At 35.3% G+C, this 21,974-nt stretch overlaps 1 protein-coding gene across 9 annotated transcripts in view; it reads left to right on the top strand.

Moving 5' to 3' along the window:
• ULK4 (unc-51 like kinase 4) overlaps window positions 1–21,974 on the top strand; it is a 226,062-nt gene that overhangs the window by 163,189 nt on the left and 40,899 nt on the right. For 8 of the 9 annotated variants that reach the window (XR_007904773.1, XM_051789186.1, XM_051789185.1 and 5 more), the window contains exon 35: window positions 6,229–6,414. The exons of the other annotated variant lie outside the window; for it this stretch is intronic. Coding sequence is in view for 7 of the 8 variants with exons in the window: in XM_051789186.1 (XP_051645146.1) it covers window positions 6,229–6,414 (186 nt within the window). In the remaining variant the exon portion in view is untranslated. The remainder of the gene's footprint in view (window positions 1–6,228; window positions 6,415–21,974) is intronic. 9 annotated transcript variants of the gene reach the window in all.

Raw genomic sequence — 21,974 nt, 5'->3', positions numbered from 1 at the left:
GCTGTGTGGCTACATAACCCTTTATTGCTGTTTTGAGGCATTCATTTCTTTGCAAACTTTATTTTCTGGAGATAATGGAGATCTTAAATGTTGAACTGATCATTACTTTAAGATATTAAGTTAAAATTATTTTCTCTGGTTTGCTATTTCTACCTATCTTACCATATTTATGGTTTCTTATGTCACCTTGAATAATTGTTTGCCCTCATTGATATGTGTATCCCTCAAGAAGGTTATTATTCCATGCCCCATTTACTTGGCTTTTTATTTTCCTCAAGTTCTACATGTTTTTCTCTCTCAATAATCTCTCAAAAAAATCAATGTGAGTTAAACTTGAAAATGTCAAACACTTAGAATCAATTTTTCCCTTCTGTAGTTGTGATTTAGTCTATCACTAAATGCATAGCAAAGCAAGTGTAGGAAACCTAGATTGCATGTAAATGAAACTTCAGGGTTTTAAGAATGCAAAAGAAGAAATAATTACAAATTCTATCATGCAGAAAACACTGCAAATATGGAGAATTCAATATTTAATCCCATGATTATTATACCCTTAATTGATCAATAAGAGGAAAATAAATTGAGCATTTAGTCTTCTGCTTGGCAGTTTTGTGTTTAAAAGTTAATTACATTTACCTTTGCTGGGTAATGTTCCTCCGCTTAACAGAAATGTAATTTGAATATTATACTGAAACTTGCAGCAATTATACAAGATAGGAAACACCTTCTAATTTTTTATGTACCCATTATACAGAAATAAAAATAATGTTTACTTTTGAAATCACCTCAGTGTGGGTTTTCAGAAACTTTCAGAAACCTGCCATAAAGTACCTATAAAAAGGAGTTTCATTTTCTGTAGGTCTCAGATTTAGTTCCTAGGTGTAGATCTTCCAGTCTTTTCTGCAGCCCACCAGATTGCTGGGAGAGAAAGTTTCTTGATTTCTGGTGGTAGGCTTCTTCATCATAATATTACTAGTAAAATTTGCAGCTACTTACTGTGCTCTGTATGTTACTGTTGGAAGTCCAGCTAATCATGTGCAAATGGGAACAGGACAAATATGAAGCCTCAGTGCACATGGATGAATGAGATGATCTTTTCTAGGTCCTTTCTGTTTCTATATTGCCCTGATTCTAAGGCTGTGCCCAGAATTCGTTTTCAGAGCACATGAAGGTATTTACCACCCAACAATGAAAGTGACTGCAGAAGAATGATAACCCTGGAGGCTGTAGAATTTTCTTTCACATTTCTTAGTGATACAGACTGTTCCATGATCAGAGTGGAGAGATATATGTTTATTTCCTGTATTGTATAATGTATTGCTGTTATTGTATTTTAAATGTTACCTGGAATTATATTTGAAGAATTCTCTTCAACAGAGCTACCCTAAAAAAACAAAAAAACCCCAAACAAACACACCAGAGGAAATAAGAATATGTTGTCTCATGCACAGAATTTCAGAATGAGGATTTAATTTCTCAACAGTTAGGCTAGATTAAAATGAACTGAAAAGACATATATATGTATTTTTAAAATATTTTCCCCTAGGTAAGAGAATGGCAATTTTGCCCTAAGTCAAAATATAATATCTTACTTTTTAATTTAAACCTCTGCATATTTACTAATAAGAATAACATAGTAAAGCTAGCAGATTAATAGTGATGTTTTGCTTTTACATTTTATTCAATGTTTGCAAAATCATCTTCCCTATAGATCCCAATGGTACTTCTTTTACAGCACACTCTATAATCACATTAGTGATCTAATGGATATCTATCTCTTATCGTAATAAACTTCTATGTGTATAGCCTCATTAATGCACTGAAATAGTGTCCCCTCTGGGTGATCCAGACAGTTTCATTGTAACTCTAAAATTAGATGCTGTAACAACTCCAACAGTGTGAAAACTGCCGCTTCAGCTCAAATGATCACACGTTTCTTGCAGCGGTTTGCAATTCATGAACACACTGCAACTCAGTTCAAAATGATGGAATTTTTGAGAACAGACTGCAGAAATATAGACATGCAACAACAAGAAGCTTCCTGCTCTTCAATACATTAAAATACACAGAGAAGGTTCCATCTAGAAAGGAAGAGAACTGAATTTTGTCTTATAAGCTCTTTTAGAGGAAGTTATAACATGGCCATAAAAATTAAGTAAAGAGTAATATGTTGTCTGTGTTGCACAAAAGTCTTGTCATGCAGTGTTATTTTAAAATAAATGAAAAATAGATATACAGTTTTGAGTTAGAGAATAGCAAAATTTATGACCTTAGCCGTTCAGTAATTTATTTTAACGTGCTAGATTGTCTTCAAGCTATACATTAGCCCAGAATAATAACAGCTGCAAGAAGTACTACTAACATTTCTACCTTGCTGAAGGGCTGAATCCATAATCCCCTCTAAGACTGATAAAGCAAAAAGAAACGAAAGGCCACTAGACTTTTTTCAAGTTAATATGAAATATTAAGGGTCAGATATTTTCTTAAAGTGATAGAACTCTAGTTTATTTTTTTCATGGGTTTCTCCTCCCCTGAAAGAATAAAAACAAAAGTATCTGCTGTCATGAAAAACTGTAAATGTGTTTGAAAGAAATGTACTTCATACCAAATTGAATTATGATTAGAAAAATAATCAGCATGCTGTTTCAGCTAATTAAGAGCTGAACCATCCACCTATATTCATTGTTGAGCAACATGATTCTGTCTGTGCTGTTCTTATTAAACATGAGATATTATTTACTTGAAAGCTGAATTTTTCATTCCTTGGTTTTCTATATTTTCAGATATTTATTATATTGTCAGTCATTGCTTTTGTTTTATACCAATAATTTTCTTCAGATCCTGTACTCTTTATAGCCAGTACTAACACTGCCTGGCAGCCAATGCTAAATTTCAGGTTACCAGCTTACGACTTTTGACATCTAAATCACTACTTGTCAGTAGAGTTACAGAGAAAAATGCTGATGCAGGCATACTTAAATAAGGACATTGCTGAGAGTTCCTCTTACACCTTAATTATTGATGAGTTAGACTGAAAGCAAATGATCTTATTTTCTCCAGAGTAAATGTGGTCTTTCCTATTCCAAACTTAGTTTTCTCTTCATGCAAGACCCTATGCTACTATTGTTTTACCCTGAATTTCTCCAGGATAACAGCAACTTGCTCCCCAAAGTCCAGATAATGCCAAAGCTCAAAGGGACTCTGGGGAAGCAGAAGAACCTGAAGTACAACAGAAGGATGAAGGATTTCATTGACATTTGTGATTGAATAGTGCAATGTCATCGTTGGCAAGTATTGGGAACCCTGGAGTGACACTTGGAAAATAGTCACTGAAAACCTGATACCCCATGAAGAGCAAGTCTATATGATGCCAAGACACGTTGGATGGAAAGTTTCTTTTCATTAGATGGAAAGGGTCTTCCTTTCTCTTGTTGGGGAAAAAATAAAAACAACAACAACAACAGTGATAAATGGTTGGACACCCTGGGAGAAGACAAGCAAAGCCATGCACCCAAGCACAGCTCCTTCTTACCTGTTGCAGTGTTTCGCTGCCTCACTACCTGGGGTTTCCTGCTGAAATCAATCTCCTTTGGGAGTAACACTAACCAGATGGACTTGCTTATTTGCTTCCTTTACAGTCATGTACCCTTCTGCTGTTGGGAAGAACCTCCAAGTTTCACGGTGCTTTATGTGTTTCTTCACACGAATTTGTTGTAGGGGCAGTCATCTACTGAGACTGACACCTTTCCACTCCTTTGATATTTAGTGAATGTCTCAGGAAAAGAGCTTGGGAACAGTCTCACTTTGAAGTATGTCTGTTGTTATTACTGACTAAACATGGTATTTTCTTTACTTGTGGAACCCAGGGAACTCCACTGCAATACCCAGGCAAGAATGTATCTGTCCAAGGTTTTCACTAATTTTTTATTTTTTTTATTTGGTTACGCAACAAACAATATTGGAAAATCAAATATTAGTCCTTTTACTATGCTTTTCTTCAGGGAGTGGTTGATATACCTGTCTACAATGATTTAGTAACAAACTGAAAGTTGGAATGCTGCTTTTAAAAGGTGTGAGACATACATTAAAGTAGCTTGATTTGTCCTTTCTTTATCCAATGGCATTTTTATTTCAGTGATGGAAATACAAGTCGGCTCAAAGCCCAAAGTGAGACCAGTGGACTTTTAAAAAATTTAATAAAGGTTCAAGACACAAATGAAGCCATGAAGCTTGTTACTATTTTTAGCTTTTCCTGTTTTTTGACCTTGCTAATTATGTTGATGATGTTATTAGATAATTCTGAATGTTGGAAAGGAAATAATCAAATAGGTGGCATTTAGATTGGAATGAAGAAAAACCATACAGCAAAACTGGGGAAGAAATAGCTGCTGTGGTCCTGTCACTTGCACAGTATTAGGTCAAATAGAATGTGATATGTCTTGGGGCTATGTATTCAGAGATTACATCTCAGTTCAGTCTGTTTTAAACAGCCAACTCTATTAAGCTAGTGGAAAACAGGATTGTATTTGCATGCAGATCCCTGGAGAATTGCTGCTTGAAAATTTGAGGGGTGTATGTCTGACGGTATGTTCAGATTGCTTTAAAGTAACTGGATGGGTTTTCCTTAAAATGAAAAAACTTAGGTAATTCATACTGCAGATTAAATAAGTAATCATTATTGAAATGGTTGGACATATTATATAAATGGTTGGACAGATTATATAAATTGTTTCCTTTTATTGTCAGTAAGGGTAGTCTGTTAATTGTACTTTAATCTAACTTCTTTGTATGTAAGTAGTACTTTTGGAATTAAAAAAATGAGTGGGAGTGATAAGGTGTTTTTACACTTCTGTACTTAATTGGTTTAAGACCACTACCAATATATTTTGTTCAGGTCATAGACTAAAAGATGAGAAAAAGCCATTGAAATCCTTTAGTTGAGGGTTGTGTATAACGTAAAACAGGACTTTCCTAAATTAATTCCTCATTATAGTAAATAGGTTTGTTATTTTTTTTTAGGAAAAAAAAGGGGGTTTTGTGATATTCGAATTGCCTTTGATGGAGAATCTGTCACAGTTCTAAGAAAGTTGTTTCAATGGTTAATCACTCTAATTAAAGAGAGAAAGAAAAAAAAGGAAATCAAAGTATTATCTTCCTTCTAATCTGAATTGCTTTGTCTAAAGTTTTGAGCTATCATCTCTTACCAATCCTTTTTCAGGTAAAGGCATTAACCTATCCACAACCTGCTTTTTCTCACATGTAACTGAGAGGATATGATCAAATGCCCTTTAACCTTCCCTTTGATATTCTATAGACATTGAATTCTTTCAGTCCTTTGCTGTTATGTTTTCCAGTCTATCATCTTCTTGCCTGTTCCCAAGAAACCTCTGTGATTTTTTTCACTAGCTTTTGTGAACTCTCTATGCTGAAACTAGGCATTGCATTCCTGTTGTGGTTCCAAAATGTCATTGTCAGTGCCAAATAAAGGCATAATATAATATAATGTAATATCTCTACTTGTTATTTCCAGATTGTACTTTCAAAAAAGATATAAATCATTTTGGTAACAGTGTCATACTATCAGAAGCTCATTTAAAGATGATTACTAGTCATGTCCCTAAATCTCTTCTGTAATTTTGTTTCTCAGGAAAGAATTTTCCATCCCATTGCTAGGGCCTACACCAGTGTCTGATCTTCAAAGGAGTGAAGAAAAGCTGGAATTTAGGAAAACATTTAAAATCTTCAAAATGTACCTCCTAATGTGACTACTTAAAATCCATTAAAGAACTAGATAGTCTGTGGTCTACCTCAACCAGAAGCCATAGGCTTGATTTAGAAATAATTAAATGAAATTTTATGGTGTGCATGATGTCAAAGATTAGATATCATGGCTATAATGATACTTTCTGCTATTCCTACTTCTGTTTAAAGCAGAATAAAATAGTTGGGAGCAACATTTCCAGTGCTGTTGTGATGTTGATATAGGTAGGTTATTTGACAGAATCATAATGGAGACAGTGTTATACTGCTGCTTAAGAACAGGTATATTTTAATTATATTTTCATCACTTTATTAAGCTTAGTTTAATGGAATTCTGAGTCAGTCAACCAGAAATTATTCTTTCCTGGCACAATGCAAATGTTAATACTCTTCCAAATCCCCAGTGATATGCAATTTTTCTGAAATTGGTATTTGATTTTTGTTTGTTCATTTTTTGTTCATTTTTAGCTTCCCAGTGAAGATACTGAAATATATGTGAGTGCTTCACAGTGCTTATCATTGCTGGTTCAGCTATATGGAGGGAACAGTCAGGAGAGTATGTCTCCAGAAAACATGGACAGCTTTGCTGAAGTACTGAAGTCCAAAAAAGATACACGACAACTGAAGCTTTTGTTGAGAATTGTAAAGAGACTGGTGAGTCAACATCTAAACTTTTTCAAAGTCTACATGGGGTTTTTTATATCACTGGATCATTTTTTTGGCTGGTTTTTTCCTCTTAAAGGAAAAAAATATTTTAAAAGAAGTTTGAAAACAAAATATGTGAAGTTGATTGTCATGTCTTCTACACTTAAAACCTCTTGCTACATGATTGTTGGAGTTCTCCTATTTCAGTTAACCATTCAGCTATTTAAATAACTCATACTATTTATATATTTGTTTAGTAATCCATCTGTATGAAGCATTGGAACAATTTTATGAATGTCTTCTGAAAGAACTAACTTGTTAGCATTAATAGCTGTTCAGAAACACAGTAGTTGATTTTATGGTGAATAAAATGCCATTTTACACTTGGAATAGTTTTGTGCGTAGGCTGAGTCCTCATTCTCTCTGAGTGAGAGAGAGCACTTCTGCTGAAGTGGTTGTGATGTAGAACTTCAGTCAGTGGGAGTCATGCAGGAGCTTATTCTGGTGAGGTTATTCACAGTTAGGAGCATCAGTTCTGTCATGCTCCAACACGGTGGCATCACAACAGCATTGTGTCTTTTAGGCAGCTTAGGTGGAAAACCTTCACTATCGGTAGCTTTGTCTCAGATAGTACTGTGGGGTTTTTATCTTGAAGTGTCTTGATGACAAGCTTTGCCTGCATTGTCACCAGCCTTGTTGGTTGAGTACTTCACCCTTTACTCTCCAAAAGCAGGAGTTTTCAATTAAATGAGGGTAACTTCCCCGGTGTAAGAGGCAGAAGGTACTTGAATTTTGTAAGTGCAGTGCTGACTACTAGAATAGTCATAATCATAAACCATAATCAATGGCAGCAGGAGTTAAGAGGAAGCAACCCTCGTAGAGAATTCAGAGCTGTTCTAGTCCTCTTTCTCTTGCCTACTGTATTTATATTACAGGAAAGTAAACACCATACTGTTCTTCCCTGTTTTACCCAGTTCTATCTTGCTGTAAAAGAAGCCTGTATATAGAAAATTCAAATTGATATGATGTTTAGAATTTTAAAGACACTTCCTCTGATTTTAGCTTGTACCTCTGCTTCTTTTTCTGAGTAATCGTTGTGCTGTTTAGAACCAGCTTTTGCTTTTCCACAAAAGCAGGATGAGAACAGAGGCAACGAAGTGTGAAGAAAGAAAAGAGAAATGAGGCTGCAATATACATATCTAGATTATTTAATTTTACCATAGGTACAGACTTGTTTCTTTCTCTCCATTTTGAAGACTGTTGTTCAAAAGTTGACCTAGAGTGCAGGATATTTAACATGGAAACTTTTGTCTACTATCTAAAGAGAACAAAGCAATGCTATCACCTTTTGAATCCTGCATGTTCCTGTGCTTTTAGTTCCTGTACTCTCCTTTGTATACCTGGTACTTGTTATTTATAATATCAGACATAGATTTTCTGTAATTATTTTAATGAGATCATAGGATTTCTTTTGAAAGCAGGGTTCATAGGAAATTTGACAGATTATTTAATAAATCTTATGTTATTTCTCTAAACCTTAAAAAGTCCTGTTCAGAGGAGATGATTATCTTGTCAAAATTGTCATAATCACAAAAGACATTAAAATATAGTCATATCTATTTAAGAAGGATTCAGCCCACATCAGCTGAATTTTGAAGTGTAGAGCACTGTTTTTCTTTTGTAGTATCTGAGCAATATTTTAGTAGAGAGATCAGTGAATGCACCAGTTTGCATTGTTGCTGATCAGTGCTTATACAGAGCATCTTTTCAATTCGTGGTAACATTAACTTCACTAATGCAGGCACAGGTATTGCTTTGGTAAGATGGGAATGTACAAAAAGAACTCCATGTGCTTATGCTGTACATGCCTTTATAGCATGTATTGCTGGAAAGAAGGAAAAGGCATAGCAGTATGACTAGTTTCACATGACCCCAGTGAGCCAATGGAGACAGATGTCTCAATTTCAGAGTCTTCAGTTTAAAGTATTCCAGAGAATTTGTTGATCTCCAAGCTGATCTTACCTTGATGAAATGGAAAGTGATACCTATGTGTTGCTATCATTTAATAGTATTAATCCATTGGGTTGTATCTCCAGCGGGTGGAAGGGGTTTTTTTGCAAGAAGTTGGAGATTTGTTTAGAGTTTGTTTTTGTTTGGGTTTTTTAAGGTTGCTGTCAAATTTGACCAGCAAATTGACTTAAGGGCAATATAAACCTCTTCCAACACTTTCTTCACTGATTGTTTTCCTGCAATTTTTTTTGCATTCATTTGTTAAACAGAAATAAAGATATAGGCCAGATTTTGTACAGGCTTATTAACGGAATCGCTACGAGCAACCCTTTTAATGGGCTTTATTTTCCTTTAAAAAGAAATCATCAGGAGTGAAAACCAGAAAAAATATGCTTTGAGCTAACTTTTATAGCTGTGTAAGGAAAGATCTTTAAAAGCTTTGAAGAGGCAGCACTGACTTTCTTCTTTCTGGTTTGTTTATAATTACCTTTTAGCTTTCAAGGCTTTTGGCTCTGTCAAGTCCAGGTTAACCAGTCTTTTTCCAGAATGTTCTCTCGCTGACATTGATATAATGGGCAGAAACTGAATAAAATTATTGAATCAAAGGAACATGATTTGAGTTTTTTTAGGGGGTTGTTTTGGTTGGGGATTTTTTCCTTCTTCCATTGTACTAACTCTTTTGTTCTGGTTGCTTCAACTTGGGTTAGACAATACTGCTATTCAGAAATACTTTATCTTTTTTAGCACCATTTTTGTAACTGGTTAGTGACATCAGAGAGTGATCTTCTCTCATTTTTGTTGTTCTGGAAGCCTCTCCTGCCACTTGTCCTGGAAATCACTACCTTATCCATCTCCTCTGTGAATATATAGTGCATCTTATTACAGTCCATTAAATTATCTAGATAAAATTATTTCTTTGTGAAGCAGAAGAAATTTTCATTTGGGAAGCAAATAGTTTGGAGTTTGCCTCCTTCACTGAAGAGTTTTAAATTTCTTTTTTTCCCCAGAGGAAAAAATCTACCTGCCATCTCAATTTATCATCTAGTATGTAATGTATAAGCATTTTTAATAGAACTAGCTAATATCTTTCCACTGGGCACAGTATCATTGTGGGATTACAGCTTGGTACTCACAAATAAAATATTTCAGCTTTCAAAACAAGAGAACACTCTTTTTTATTTCCATATAATAAAGGAAAAATTCCTCTGAGAAAAATGAGTAAAAATCAGGCTTTAACCTCCAATTCTGCCCTTGCTGTGGAGAGGGAACTTTTGTTCTGTGACTTTTCCTTTAAGTACTACTCATAAAGGATATTAAGTTCTACCTAAATCACAACTTTTTTCTTCTGATTGTTTTTGCAGAATCTCATTTTCACTAATTTGTGTATCATAACTGTCAAAAAGTTGTTCATCCTTTATTTGTGAGCAAATAAAACATTTTGGATGTCATCTGCATGTCATATACCCTGGGGGGACATGTATAAGGATTTCTTAAATCATATTAGTCTGTGTAGTAAAAACGTTAAGGCTGGAATGATAGTATTTGAGCTGTGGCAAAGTTCCATAACATTCATTAATTTCATTGTAGGACTATTGAACTCTAAGTTGATTTCCCTGCCAATCTGAGCCACAGCAATGCCATCACTGTGTACCTGCAGGCAGATTTACTACCCTGTTTCAAATGAGCCAAAACTTGAGGAACAAGTGATCGCTATGTCTAAAATATCCTTGAATTCACATGTCCCTAAGTATTTCTGTCATGCAGATTAGTAATTATATCATCCTCAGTTTTATGCAGAGTCATGCTGCATTTGCATCTCTTGAATAGACAGCTGTGTGTTTGTATATAAAAATATATGTATATGTTTTTACTGCTATAGTTCCCAGATTAGATCCTTGTTATATTAATCCCTGATCATGCATTATGAAGACATTTAGAGCTTGGAGAGATACACAGTCCAAGCAGCACAAATATTTGATTTAGAGTAGCAGTTCTGCAATCCCCTGGTAAGTCAAACTTCTTGCTGGAGGTTTGCTTCTCAGTAGATTCTCACAAGTACATCTATAGGGAGCTTCCCTCAAAGAAGGTGAAGCAAAATCTCAAGAGATTTTCAGATAACACCCCTGTTACAGCTTCAGATCCCAGGATTCAGCACCACAAGGAGGTGCTTGTGTGGCAATTCCTGGAGCAGTCTGTTTTCCCATGGTCTCACAAAGCGGGGGGAACCTGTTGGCACATCTCCTGCCAAGGGAGCACAGCAGTCAAATAATCTCAAACTAAGTGCAGAAAAACTACTTATGCTTCTTTCTCATGATCTGAATCTTTTAAGCAGCCTTTAATCAATTTCATTAATTACCAAGGTAATCCATAATATTCCATTGCTCTAAGGCATAATTTTATAATATTTATTTGTGAAACTGTGAGCACAATATTCACTTGTGGGTTAAATTATATATGTTTTTAAAATTCAGGTGACTCTTATAGGAACAATTTCTGTCTTTCGTTAGAGTTAATCTCTTATTTTCAAGTTGTTAGCAAACCTGCATTCCTTCTTTATAGACCATCTTTTGTTGGCTTCAATCTATGAGAATAAAATCCCTAAGACATTATTTTACATATGTATATATGTATATGTGTATGGGTATGTATGGGTATGTATATGTGTGTGTGTGTGTGCATGTGTGTGTGTACATATATAAAGATGGAGCATTTCATTAGATATAAACAACTTGAGATCCCCCCTAAGAGGAAAAAACTAATTGTCATTAAGATACATGATACAGATAATAACAGGACGAGTTGCTCAAAATCCTTTGAAACAAATACATGGTAAGGATAATGCATCTTCACCCTTCCCGCTGTGGGGGGAAGCTCCCTCTGTTTGCACACTCAGACAGTGGTTTTTTTACAGTTTTAATGAAATTGGAGAGAGTCTCCAGAGATGAGAGACAGGGAGGCTTCCAATGCCCGCTGTGACTTGGCAGCACTTCCAGGCCCTGCCGTACCCGGACACAGGGGAAGCAAGCAGCATGGGGGAATAGCCTCTAATACAATTTAAACAACAAATAAACAATATTTAAATAGAACTAGTAGAGTGGAATTTAAAGTAATTCATTGTTTGGTGGGCATAGTTTTCTCATGGCAGAGCCCCTTTGGAGCACTTTTTTGATTACTGAACAGAAATTGAACCAATATTGATTAATTTATCGGAGTAATTTGGATTAATTTTTTTGAAGCTGTGTCTTGAACTTCATGTTTAGTTTATGATGTCATACTGGCTCTACCAAGTGCACATGGAAATGAAATATTTTGCTTTCATCATTAAAACCTGATGGAAGATTTTCTTTGAGATTAATAAAGCATTTTCAGTAGCACTAAGAAATAAAAAGTCTAATTAATAGAAGAGTGATTTTTATGTAATCAAAACTTAATAATATTTCAATTTCTTGTCACACGTTCAACAAACAATACCAAGTCCTAGATATAGGTTATTTAATTTAGAATTATATACTTGATATTAAGAATAACATAGCTTTTCAAAAACCACTTTTTAAAAGTACTGCATGAAAATGTTATTTGTATGTCTGGTAATAGTTAGGATATCCAGATGTGAGAGGAATGCTGGAGATTATTAAAATTTGAGATCCCATGGCATTCTTTATAGTAGTATATATGGTTAATCTTGCTTTGGCTAGTTAGATTCCATGTATTGAAATCCCAGACACAAATTTTTACTGTAGGTCTGATAAGAATTTTTATCTTTAATCTGAAATTGTTAGATACTGTTTCACCTTAGAGGCATGTGCATGTTTTGCCTATGTGCTTGGCTTATGTACCTTGTGAAGCTGAATTCAGACACATTTATACTTTGTGTCACTTGTGGAGTGTTTTCAGGATGCTGAGTAGTAGTACAACATGTTAGCACTGTCCTTGACTTTCTCATTTTTGGCATTTGCATTCTATGATTTCTACTGGAGGAAAGGAAAGAATATTTTGGTATTTAGATTTACACACTTGGTTAGAGCACTGAAAGACTTTTAATAGGCCTCCATTTCTGATTAGCCTTCCTTTTAATTTGCCTTTATGATTTCTACAACATCCTTCTTTCGGTTGGTCAAAATTCTTAAGTGCAGTGTTCAAAATTTGTATACTGATGGAGTTTTTTCCGGTATATATCCTTCTATCTTATGAAATGAAACAGAATGAGTATCCATGGGTAGGTCTTAGTCACCAGTGCAGTCCCTGGAGTTCTTATCTTTCTTCATCTTGTCACTTTTGATCCTGTCCAGAAGTTCTGTAGCTGATAAAAGATTGCAGAAAACTTTGCTAATTTTTTACCCAAAGCACTAGATGGTACAGGAATGCTCTGCTTATTTCTTCTCATAGAAAGAACAAATATTTAAATCTCTATAAGACTGTCCAGGCTTACTTATTTCTGCCTGAGTCAGAAGCCTCTTCTGCTGTGTGAATTTTGTACTTTTCTGACTATATTTGCTGCTTCAAATGAGTTGTAGAATAAACCAGTCCTGTGGCTGAGAAGGCTGGGATGGTGAATGGTAGGGCTATTAATATAATAATAATTTATGTGGTATAATTTTTATCCTTGTGTACCTGTAACTGCAAATACAGTGTATTCTCTTTTTTGTAGGTGACTTGGAATATTCCTAACTCAAAGTGCCAAGAAATTCTTAACAACTATGAGAATTAAAATTTTATTTCAATTGGATCTAAGCTGACATACTTTTTACAGCTGATCACTGGAGTCCAAAAGCCTATTCTATTAAAAACCCTAGGCTTCTTATAACGTGTGGTAAAATCAGAACACTAATCATGGTCCTCAGATAACATTTTACTTAAGAGAATCTATCAATACCAATCAAATAGAATTGAATTATTAAAAATCTTCTCTCAGCTTGAATGTTAATACCAGGTTGCACATATTTCTGTGTTATGTAGCCTTAATGGGAGCATATGAGGTGTCGGTGCTGCTTTCATTATTATTATAACTGAATTTCATTAGTCCTGTAGACCAGGACCTCATTGTGATAAGCTCAATCCAAGCATAGTAAAAAGTAATTTCTTGCTCCAGAGAACAATCCAGCTTGTTTCCTGTATTCAAAATAGGATCAAGGAATGGCCTGGAAATGACTCTCTGTAATAGGAAATAATTTGACTCAAAATGACCATTCTGGATAAAACAGATCCTCGGGCAATGATCGGTTTTGTGCAAGCAGGTATGGAGGTTTAACTAGTTGCTCCTGATTACTTATACAAAAGTATCTTCATTTTATTCCAAATTTAAATTCTTATGGTCACAGGAGTATTTTAAAATCCTTAGTCTTCATATAGTCTTCATGTGAAGCTGTTACCAGAAACTCAGAGCTTTGAAAGATTTTCGTTGTCCACATTGAAGATAAGATAGTTACATGTAAGAAGCAGGTTTACTGTGACTTTTTGCAAACTTACATTGCAAACCCTTCAACAACACCTCCCTTTTTCATTATATCTATTCTCTTAAACTCAGTCTCCTTGCTGACAAGTTTTTTAGAGATGAAATAGTCTTTACATTTCATCATGTAAGTAAAACTTTAAGTACCAAGTACCAACCAGGACAAAATCAATGTAGGAGTTAGGAGCATTCCTTTCCAATAGGGAATCTTCCTTTAACTTCTAAATTACCTAGTAGTGGACAGTCAGAGTAAAAGGTCTTGATTATCCTCTTTGTTAATCTTCAGTGCTCCCTTATTTTCCTTGCCAATGTTTCTATCTATTGAAACATTAAAAAATATTAAAAAAAGTTTTCACTTCTGCACTTTAACAAGGCATCCAACAAACATTAACTGTGTTTCACTGCATCTAGATCCTTACCCCCTTCATCTTATAATGCAGGAGCACTGCTGAAAAGCTAGTGTTTTCAACAATCTTGCCATGAGCAAATCTGCAGGTCAAATAGAGCTTGATTTTAATAGCCAGTGTGTGGATGCAGATAAACAGGGAATATAACTGGAGTGCCTATATTGTAGAGGAAGACAGTCCTTGGCTATCTGGCTGTGAAGATAGGGGACTCTGAGGCATGTGAGTTAGGCAAAGGACACAAATAGACAGGGCATTTCAGATACAGGTTGTCTGTCAGGTGGAAATGGTGAGCAAAAATATGACATAAATACAACAAAGGTATGCTGGTTGTGGCAATTGGGACCAAGCAATGTGACCATACAGAGCAAAAGGAAGTCAGTGTTTAAGGAGTTAGAGACAGTTAGAAAGATCAAAGATGAAAATTACTCTAGAAGCATAAGTCAAAACATACATACAATGAAAGAAAACAAAATACTTGAAATTTTTCCTTGGATTTCTCCAAGGATCTAACGGTTGGTTAATGTGGTCATTAACAACAAGTACATACATTTAAGGTTCCCCAACACAGGGCCCATGCTCACATGCTAATCCCTGGCAATGATAACCATATCTGGGCTTTATGAATGGGGCGCTGCACAATTTCAGATGACTTTGTGATTCATGTAAGTGTTCTGAAACAAGTTTATGTTTAAAAATAGCATTTCTGTGCATTGAGGTTAGGCTTTCAGTAAATTTGTCCAGAAACTGACCCCCATTCCTTAGTTCAAAGAGTGTTTCAACCCAGCATCTTGAGTGATGTAACATCAACATTCTAAATTATGAAAACTCTAACAGTTAAACATTTATAAAGTGCCCAGTGCTGTCACTTCTTTAAACTATTAAAATGTAATGGTTTTATATGAACGTCATTATAAATTTATATCGGATGTAATTTGTGGTGATGCAGTGTTCTATGGGCCGTGAACTACTGTCCTAAATTTCACATAGCAGATGCTTTCTCTGGCATGCAATGCCTAGTTGATGAGTTCATATGATGCAGCATAAGAATATTTCACTATTTGCATACCAGCTCTACTCTGCTTATACACCTTGCTATTTTAGACCACTCGGGGCATTTTAAGAGCAATGAAGTTGACACACAATCCTCAGTCTTGTCAAGAGCAGAGGATTATCTAAATCCTTTAATATCAATAAAGGAGTACTTCTTCCAGAAATATGTAGTTTTAGTTAGAAAGGGATCAACAGATGCATATAATTTTATCCAATAACTCAAATGATTTAAAATTATTTTTTAAAGGAATTAGACTGGTGTACTTAATTGCAAGAGAATGCTGTAGAGCATAACCACAGCATACATTGAAAAGTCAAAATTATATGTTCCATAGTGCATAATATTGTACCTTGTGGATGAAAATCTGATCTTAATGCTGTAAATCCTTGGAAATTATAATGAATTGACTTACTACATATTAGAATTGCATCAGAAAAAAAATAATTATTTAAATATCTGCCCCCCCTTGCTAACCAAAATGTAGATATAAAAATATACCATGTATACAGGATGTGATATATATATATATGTGATGTGAAGTAGTTGTACTGAACGGTGGAGTCCACCAGACTAATAATTAAAACAAATTACATTATTTGTAACTGCAATTTACTATTGTCCCATTTCATCACTTAAAAAAAGAAGAAAGAATTGAGGTAGAATACCCTTTGCTCCTTCTGACCGAATGCTTCCTTTGTGGCTTTTCATGCAAGAGACCAGTGTTTCCAGCAAAGTGCTGGCACAGGCGGGCTGGTGGCTGACGTCTCCATGTGTCCTCTGGGCAGAGGTTTTTCCGTTTATTGGGCTTGAGGAGATATAAGGGCAGAATTTCCCAAGGGAGCTTGGGCACAATGTTGCTTTTTGTCCAGAGAAAAGCTCTGCAGAACGTAATGGTAAAGCAGTATTTAGTCACCCTAAAATTTTAACAAAGAGTCCTTGTGTGTAGCTGTGTGTTGCTTATTTTCATTAGAGCCATGGTCTACACAAGGCAGGTTGGAGTTAAAATCAAAGCTGCGTTAATCTTTTGCAATGAAAGAATTCCCATGGAACTGAGTATATTAACACATCCTCATACTGCTACTTTGCTTCAAAGTGCTACCAGTATATAAATACTATAAAAAGTAATTTTTAGCATACATGATAAAACAGCAGGTTTACATAAAGCTTAAACGAAATTGGGGTTTATAAAGATCAGGGCCCTGTTGTAATTTTAAGCCATTAGTACAGTTTATGTATTTGCAATATGAATGGGAGTATATTCATGAAATGGCACACAATATTTATTTTCAAAGTCCATAACTCTAAGATGGCTGGGAGTAGTTTGCGTGACATATATCAGTCAGTTATGTGAGACCTTGACTCTACTAATATAGCAGTATTTCTTTTAGTTTGGTGAGGAAAATTCTTATTGCTGAAAAACAAATTACAGCTGTCATTGAGACTTAAATAATATGCCCTCAGGATTGCTCGAGTGGACTGTTGCTCCACTGAGGAGCTCTGATGACATCAGAGAGATGCTCATGCAATTTACTCACGTAATTCTAGCTCCAAGATGAAATATATATTACATTTTGAAAGTGATGTTGTTTAATCATTAATGACTTTATAATCTCTTTTAGTCTCTATATCACCTTCACCATTATATTTGTTAGGATCCTTTTCTTTACATGTCTTTTATTTCCACCTCTACTTATATGTTTTATATGATTCTTCATTCAGTTCCTGAATCAGATGCTCCTGTTTTTTTCTTGAAACTTATTTTTCTTGCTTTTAAACAAAGCTGAAATCTTTGTGGCAATGGATGTTGGAGATGGGAGGAGCAAGAGTCTTAGAACACCAACTCTTATTTTACATTTTGCCCTCTGCAGGTTTCAACAAAATCTTCTTCTCCTTCTTGCAGCCTCATACTTGAGTTTTACATAGCTATGTATGATCTCAACAGCACATAATTGCATTAGCACACCGTTATGTGCTTGCGTGTGTACACCTCTTAGACTTATACAATTGTTCTATAATACTTTAAAATTTTCTCCTTAAATTATAATTTATCCTGGTTTTTAGTATTTTCAGTTACATAATGGCTAAAAGTTTTAAAAATTGCAAGGATTTGAAAAACCTTAATTTTCCAAGTTTAGTTACAGAGATTCCTAAGGAAATTTAATTTCCTAGAAGTACTAATAACTTATTTGTGAATATCAGGCCTACTAAAGTTTGTCTGATTTTGCATCCCAAATTACTGGGTACTTTAAGTCCTAGTCCTTTTTTTCTCTTATAAAAGGATTGAAAGAAGAGACCAAAGAACTGATGGGGGAGCAGAAATTCTGTGGGATATTAAGTATTTTGTTTAATGATTTTAATTCCATTTAAGTTCCCTCAGTTGTACATTCAAGAAAATGAAATGAGGTGAAGTAGGATGCTGTGATTTGAGACTAAATTATGTGGGAAGCCTGACAGTCTTCCTAAAAGTAGGTTTTTGTTTTTTAAATCTTATATCTCTGTCTTTTTCCTCTCTCCCCTTTTAACGCAGTGTTTTAAATGGGATATGAACCTAGTAATGATCTAATAAAGCTTTTGACCCATGAAGTTCAAATGGCTTTGAAATGAGGCAAACCAGATTTGCCTATCTCTACTAGAAAATAATAACAGCCAACCACCAGTCTGCTAAGATTGTTTTATTCAACTTTTGCCTTGTAGAGTATTTCAGGAACTTAAAAAATGATGATACTTTGGTTTGAACTTGCAGGAGAGTGTAGAATGCAAATGTAATCACTCTGACAATGATTTAGTGACCCTGAGACATCTGGGAGTAAGGCAAGATGCAGAGGACAGTGGCAGGATGTGGATTGGAATATGAAAGGAGCAGCATTTACTACTGCTGAATACGTGTATGTGAGAAAGAAAAATAACCATGTCTCAAAATGAGTAGAGGTAAGAAACATAAAGCAGTGATGAACACTATCTATATATCTTGGCAGCACTGCAGTTTTAAATGTAATTCCCCCAAAAAATGAAACATCAGATTTTAAGACTACTGAACATAATGATTTTAGTGTGATATGAATCTTGTGTCCTGCTCTGGACAGCCTGTCCCCTCTGTAGTGCTGCTTTGATCCAGCTCCCCACCCAACCTACCAGAGTTCAGCTTGTGGTCTTTCTGTTGTAGAAGAGAGGAAGAAAAGAGGTTTGAGGTTGTGGCATTTCTCATGTGCCTTTCTGTTCCTCCTGCTGATGGACAGGGATATATCTCCCATTCTTCTGCAAAGAAAATGGATCAGAGCTGGACTTTTATGTTATAACATCCATAATGGGGAATGTGCTTCAGCAAAATTGTGTGTATTCAGAAAGACTGTAGGGAATGAGAAGGGGCATCAAAGCTACCATGAATTATAGTGTCATCATTGGATGAGATGTTCTGGGGATGTTTTCTAGCCACAATCCCATTAGTAGTGAGAGTAGTGAACTTACTTGAACCCTGATCCAAAAGACTCGATAACACAATATTTAGCAGTATCATGCTAACATCACGTTAGACACAAATGCTATAACCCATCAATTTGTTTTTAAAAAAGCAGAAAGACTGTTTCTGTTTTAAGCAGAAAACCGACCAACATACATGAAACAGCTGGACAACTGTTGGTACCACACTAATAAAGCAGCTATATGTGCAGTAGCCTCTGCACCCCCCAGTCTTCCATCAACCCCATTGCTCCACGAGGCAGCTGGTGCAGACATGCTCACCCACATAGTGTGCTCCAACATGCAAGTTCCTTCGTGCAGAAAGGGCTGTGCTCCAGCCAGAGCTGATGCCACACCTGAAGTACAGAAAGTACGTGTATCTGGTGTAGGAACACCACTTAATGCAAGCATCACCTCTGTGTCTCAAGCTGTATGTTTGTGTGGTACTCAGTACAGTCTTGGTTTTGTCTGGACACTTAGGACATGTAACTAGAAGGACTAATTGGTCAAAAAGAAGCAAGTTTGTAGCACTTGAGTGGCTCAAAGGGCTCTTTCTTCTTAATTGTTCCCTGGACAATCATTCTTTTAGATACTGTATCTTACCATTAGTCAGAGCTAAAATAACTTTGTCAGACTAGTACAAATTATTTCAGACCAAGCAAACATTTCCTAATGCCAACTGCAGGACAAAGACCAGAAGACAAGGGAAACTTGTCCATACTTAATATTTCCAGATCTAAGACCATCCCTTAAATTCATTGATGGTGCAGGAGTTGCACATTTTGGCTTTCAGCTCACCACTACAATAAATCTTGAGAAGAAAAATGAAGGGAAATGTTTTATATATTTCTTCCATAATTAATATATCCTAGATATAAAGTTTGAAATACTGAGGTACTTTTGAGAGAGTTGTCACAGCTTTCATATGAAACTAGAAAAATCAAATCAAGAAAAGTATAATATTTTCTGCCACTCAAATGGCTTGCAAAGCTCATTATTTTTGTGTTATTTTCCTGACATTAATCTTTTCACTAAAACCATGTGGTTGAAAATAGAGGGATAATTAGCATTAGCCCATTTATGAGAAACTGCTAGTGACAGAAGCTTATTTATTGTTGTGTACAATTAAATATGATGTGAACACATGAGAATTTACATTAAAACAAGACTGCAGCTTGTCAGCAGTTTCCTTTGTTCAGCTGTGTGTTTATTAGGCTACAGCTGCTCACCTACTTTTATATAACTTTATAATAATGGTAGCAATGTCTTCATTATTGGAGATGTCTGAACCAGTTTGATTACACAATATACAAAGAAATAATATATCTGATATAATCTTTGTTAAAGAACTAGTTCTGGAAGTAAGATTATATACCAACAGAAAAAAACCCCCAACCTTCTTGTCTCATCTTTTTATTGTTTTGGGTTTGTTTGGGTTTTTTTAAATTTATTCCTTGCACTAAGTGTTGCTTATGCATAGCACCTAAGGTGATTTATGTAGATAATTTTGTTGTTTTATTTGGACAACTTCAGTGCATCAACAACTTGAGACCTGTCGGAAAAAAAAAGCACATACATTTTTTTCCTAATTCTGTCATTATAGGAAGTGATGTCTGCAGTATAATAGTTGGTCTTAGTTTCTGTATTTAAGGATCTCTGGGAACTTGTAGTCCCATTATTGAGAGTTTCAGTTTTATGTTCCTTGGTGTAGATAAACTATGGGGGGAGGTCACAGTGAAATACACTTTTCCAGCTCCTGTAACTTAATGGGTGGTTTTTTAGAGCCTACAAAATGGAAAGCAAAAGTTTCCTCTGTCATTCATGCCCTACTGACACACAGCATCCTGAAGGAAAGCAAAACAAGATACGGGGCCCTTATTTCTGTTTGGCCTGGAGATGTGATCAAGCACAGAGGAGCTGTTAGCAAGTCCCAATAAAAAAATGTAAAAGAAAGTTCTGTTAACCTTTCTGAACCGAAAGGTTTTGTGCTTTCAGGAGCAGAATAGGGCCATCCTGTCTTCAGTGCATCTAGGGGCAGACATACCAGCATTATTAACTCATGCCAGGATGGTTCGCATTGTTCTCCAGTCAGAGAAAATACTAGTCCAATTAATTTCAAATATGTTTTTGCTGTCACTGTGTGCAAGTCTAGCTATTGTATGAACTTTCTGAGAAGATAGGTATCAACTTGCTCAGCTTTCATGCTGGCTGTGTGTCTCTTATAGCTGTCGTCATTACTTCTGTCTAGAAGGTTTTATTTCTCATGCTTAGAACGGGGCATAGACACAGAGTCATAGCCTGTGACTTTGACCAGAATTTTAGTCTGGTTTTCTGGAACAGAAGCAGGATGAATGAATGAACATGCATTTTGGTCACTATCAAAATTAAGACTTTAAGCATATGCTTCAGGTTTGTTAATGTGAACAGAAAGAACTGTGGTTTTTTAAGTGTTTTCTTCTGACTTTCCTAATGGGAAGCAAAATTTTCTTTCATCAGCTTGCTAATGTCTGTAAAAAAATTCTGTATATCCCCACCACCTCATTTGTTACTTTTGCTTCAGATGGAAAAGCAGTGAACTCTTATTTGCTTGGGAAGTGTTCAGATAGTAGTTGACTACTATGATAGTAGTCAACCCAGCGTATACAGCAATTGAATGCTTCCTTCTGCCTTCTGTATGCACTGTTTCAATTACTAGTAACTTTTTTGTCTGGGAGTTGCTGAGGAATGGGTATCTCTTTGCTCTCTGTTTCTTCTGTTGTGATTTCCTTTGCAGAAAAGTTTTCAAAGTACTGTAAAGTCTCACTGTCCTGTATGAACAGTTAAATTCAGTTTAAATACCAAGTGACATTTACAACTGTGGTCTAGATTAATCAATTCTGATTTAATGTCACATTTCTGCTATTTCTTTTTGTCTAAATGTGATATCCTTGACATTAAGTTATGATAGATTATTATTTCATTTACATAAAATCATTTCTGTCAGTATACATTGACATTCTAATGCAAAAATTATGGTGTTTCTAGATAAGTAACTATAGGTATCATTAATTTTCTAGAATTATATTACATAATACATAATCATCTCCTTATAGTACTTTATTAATACATCTCTAATCTCAAAACCAAAGAGCTGAATATGTGGGAAGAAACTTCTGAGTGACACTGTTAGTGGTTTGCCCCGATGGTGTTTTTACCA

Source organism: Manacus candei, unplaced genomic scaffold (genome assembly GCF_025592945.1).
Source record: "Manacus candei isolate 608988 ecotype Guabito, Panama unplaced genomic scaffold, ASM2559294v1 h1tg000026l, whole genome shotgun sequence".
NCBI lineage: Eukaryota > Metazoa > Chordata > Aves > Passeriformes > Pipridae > Manacus > Manacus candei.
The sequence above is the reverse complement of the archived record's forward strand: the minus strand, read 5'-3'. Positions and strand labels throughout refer to the sequence as shown.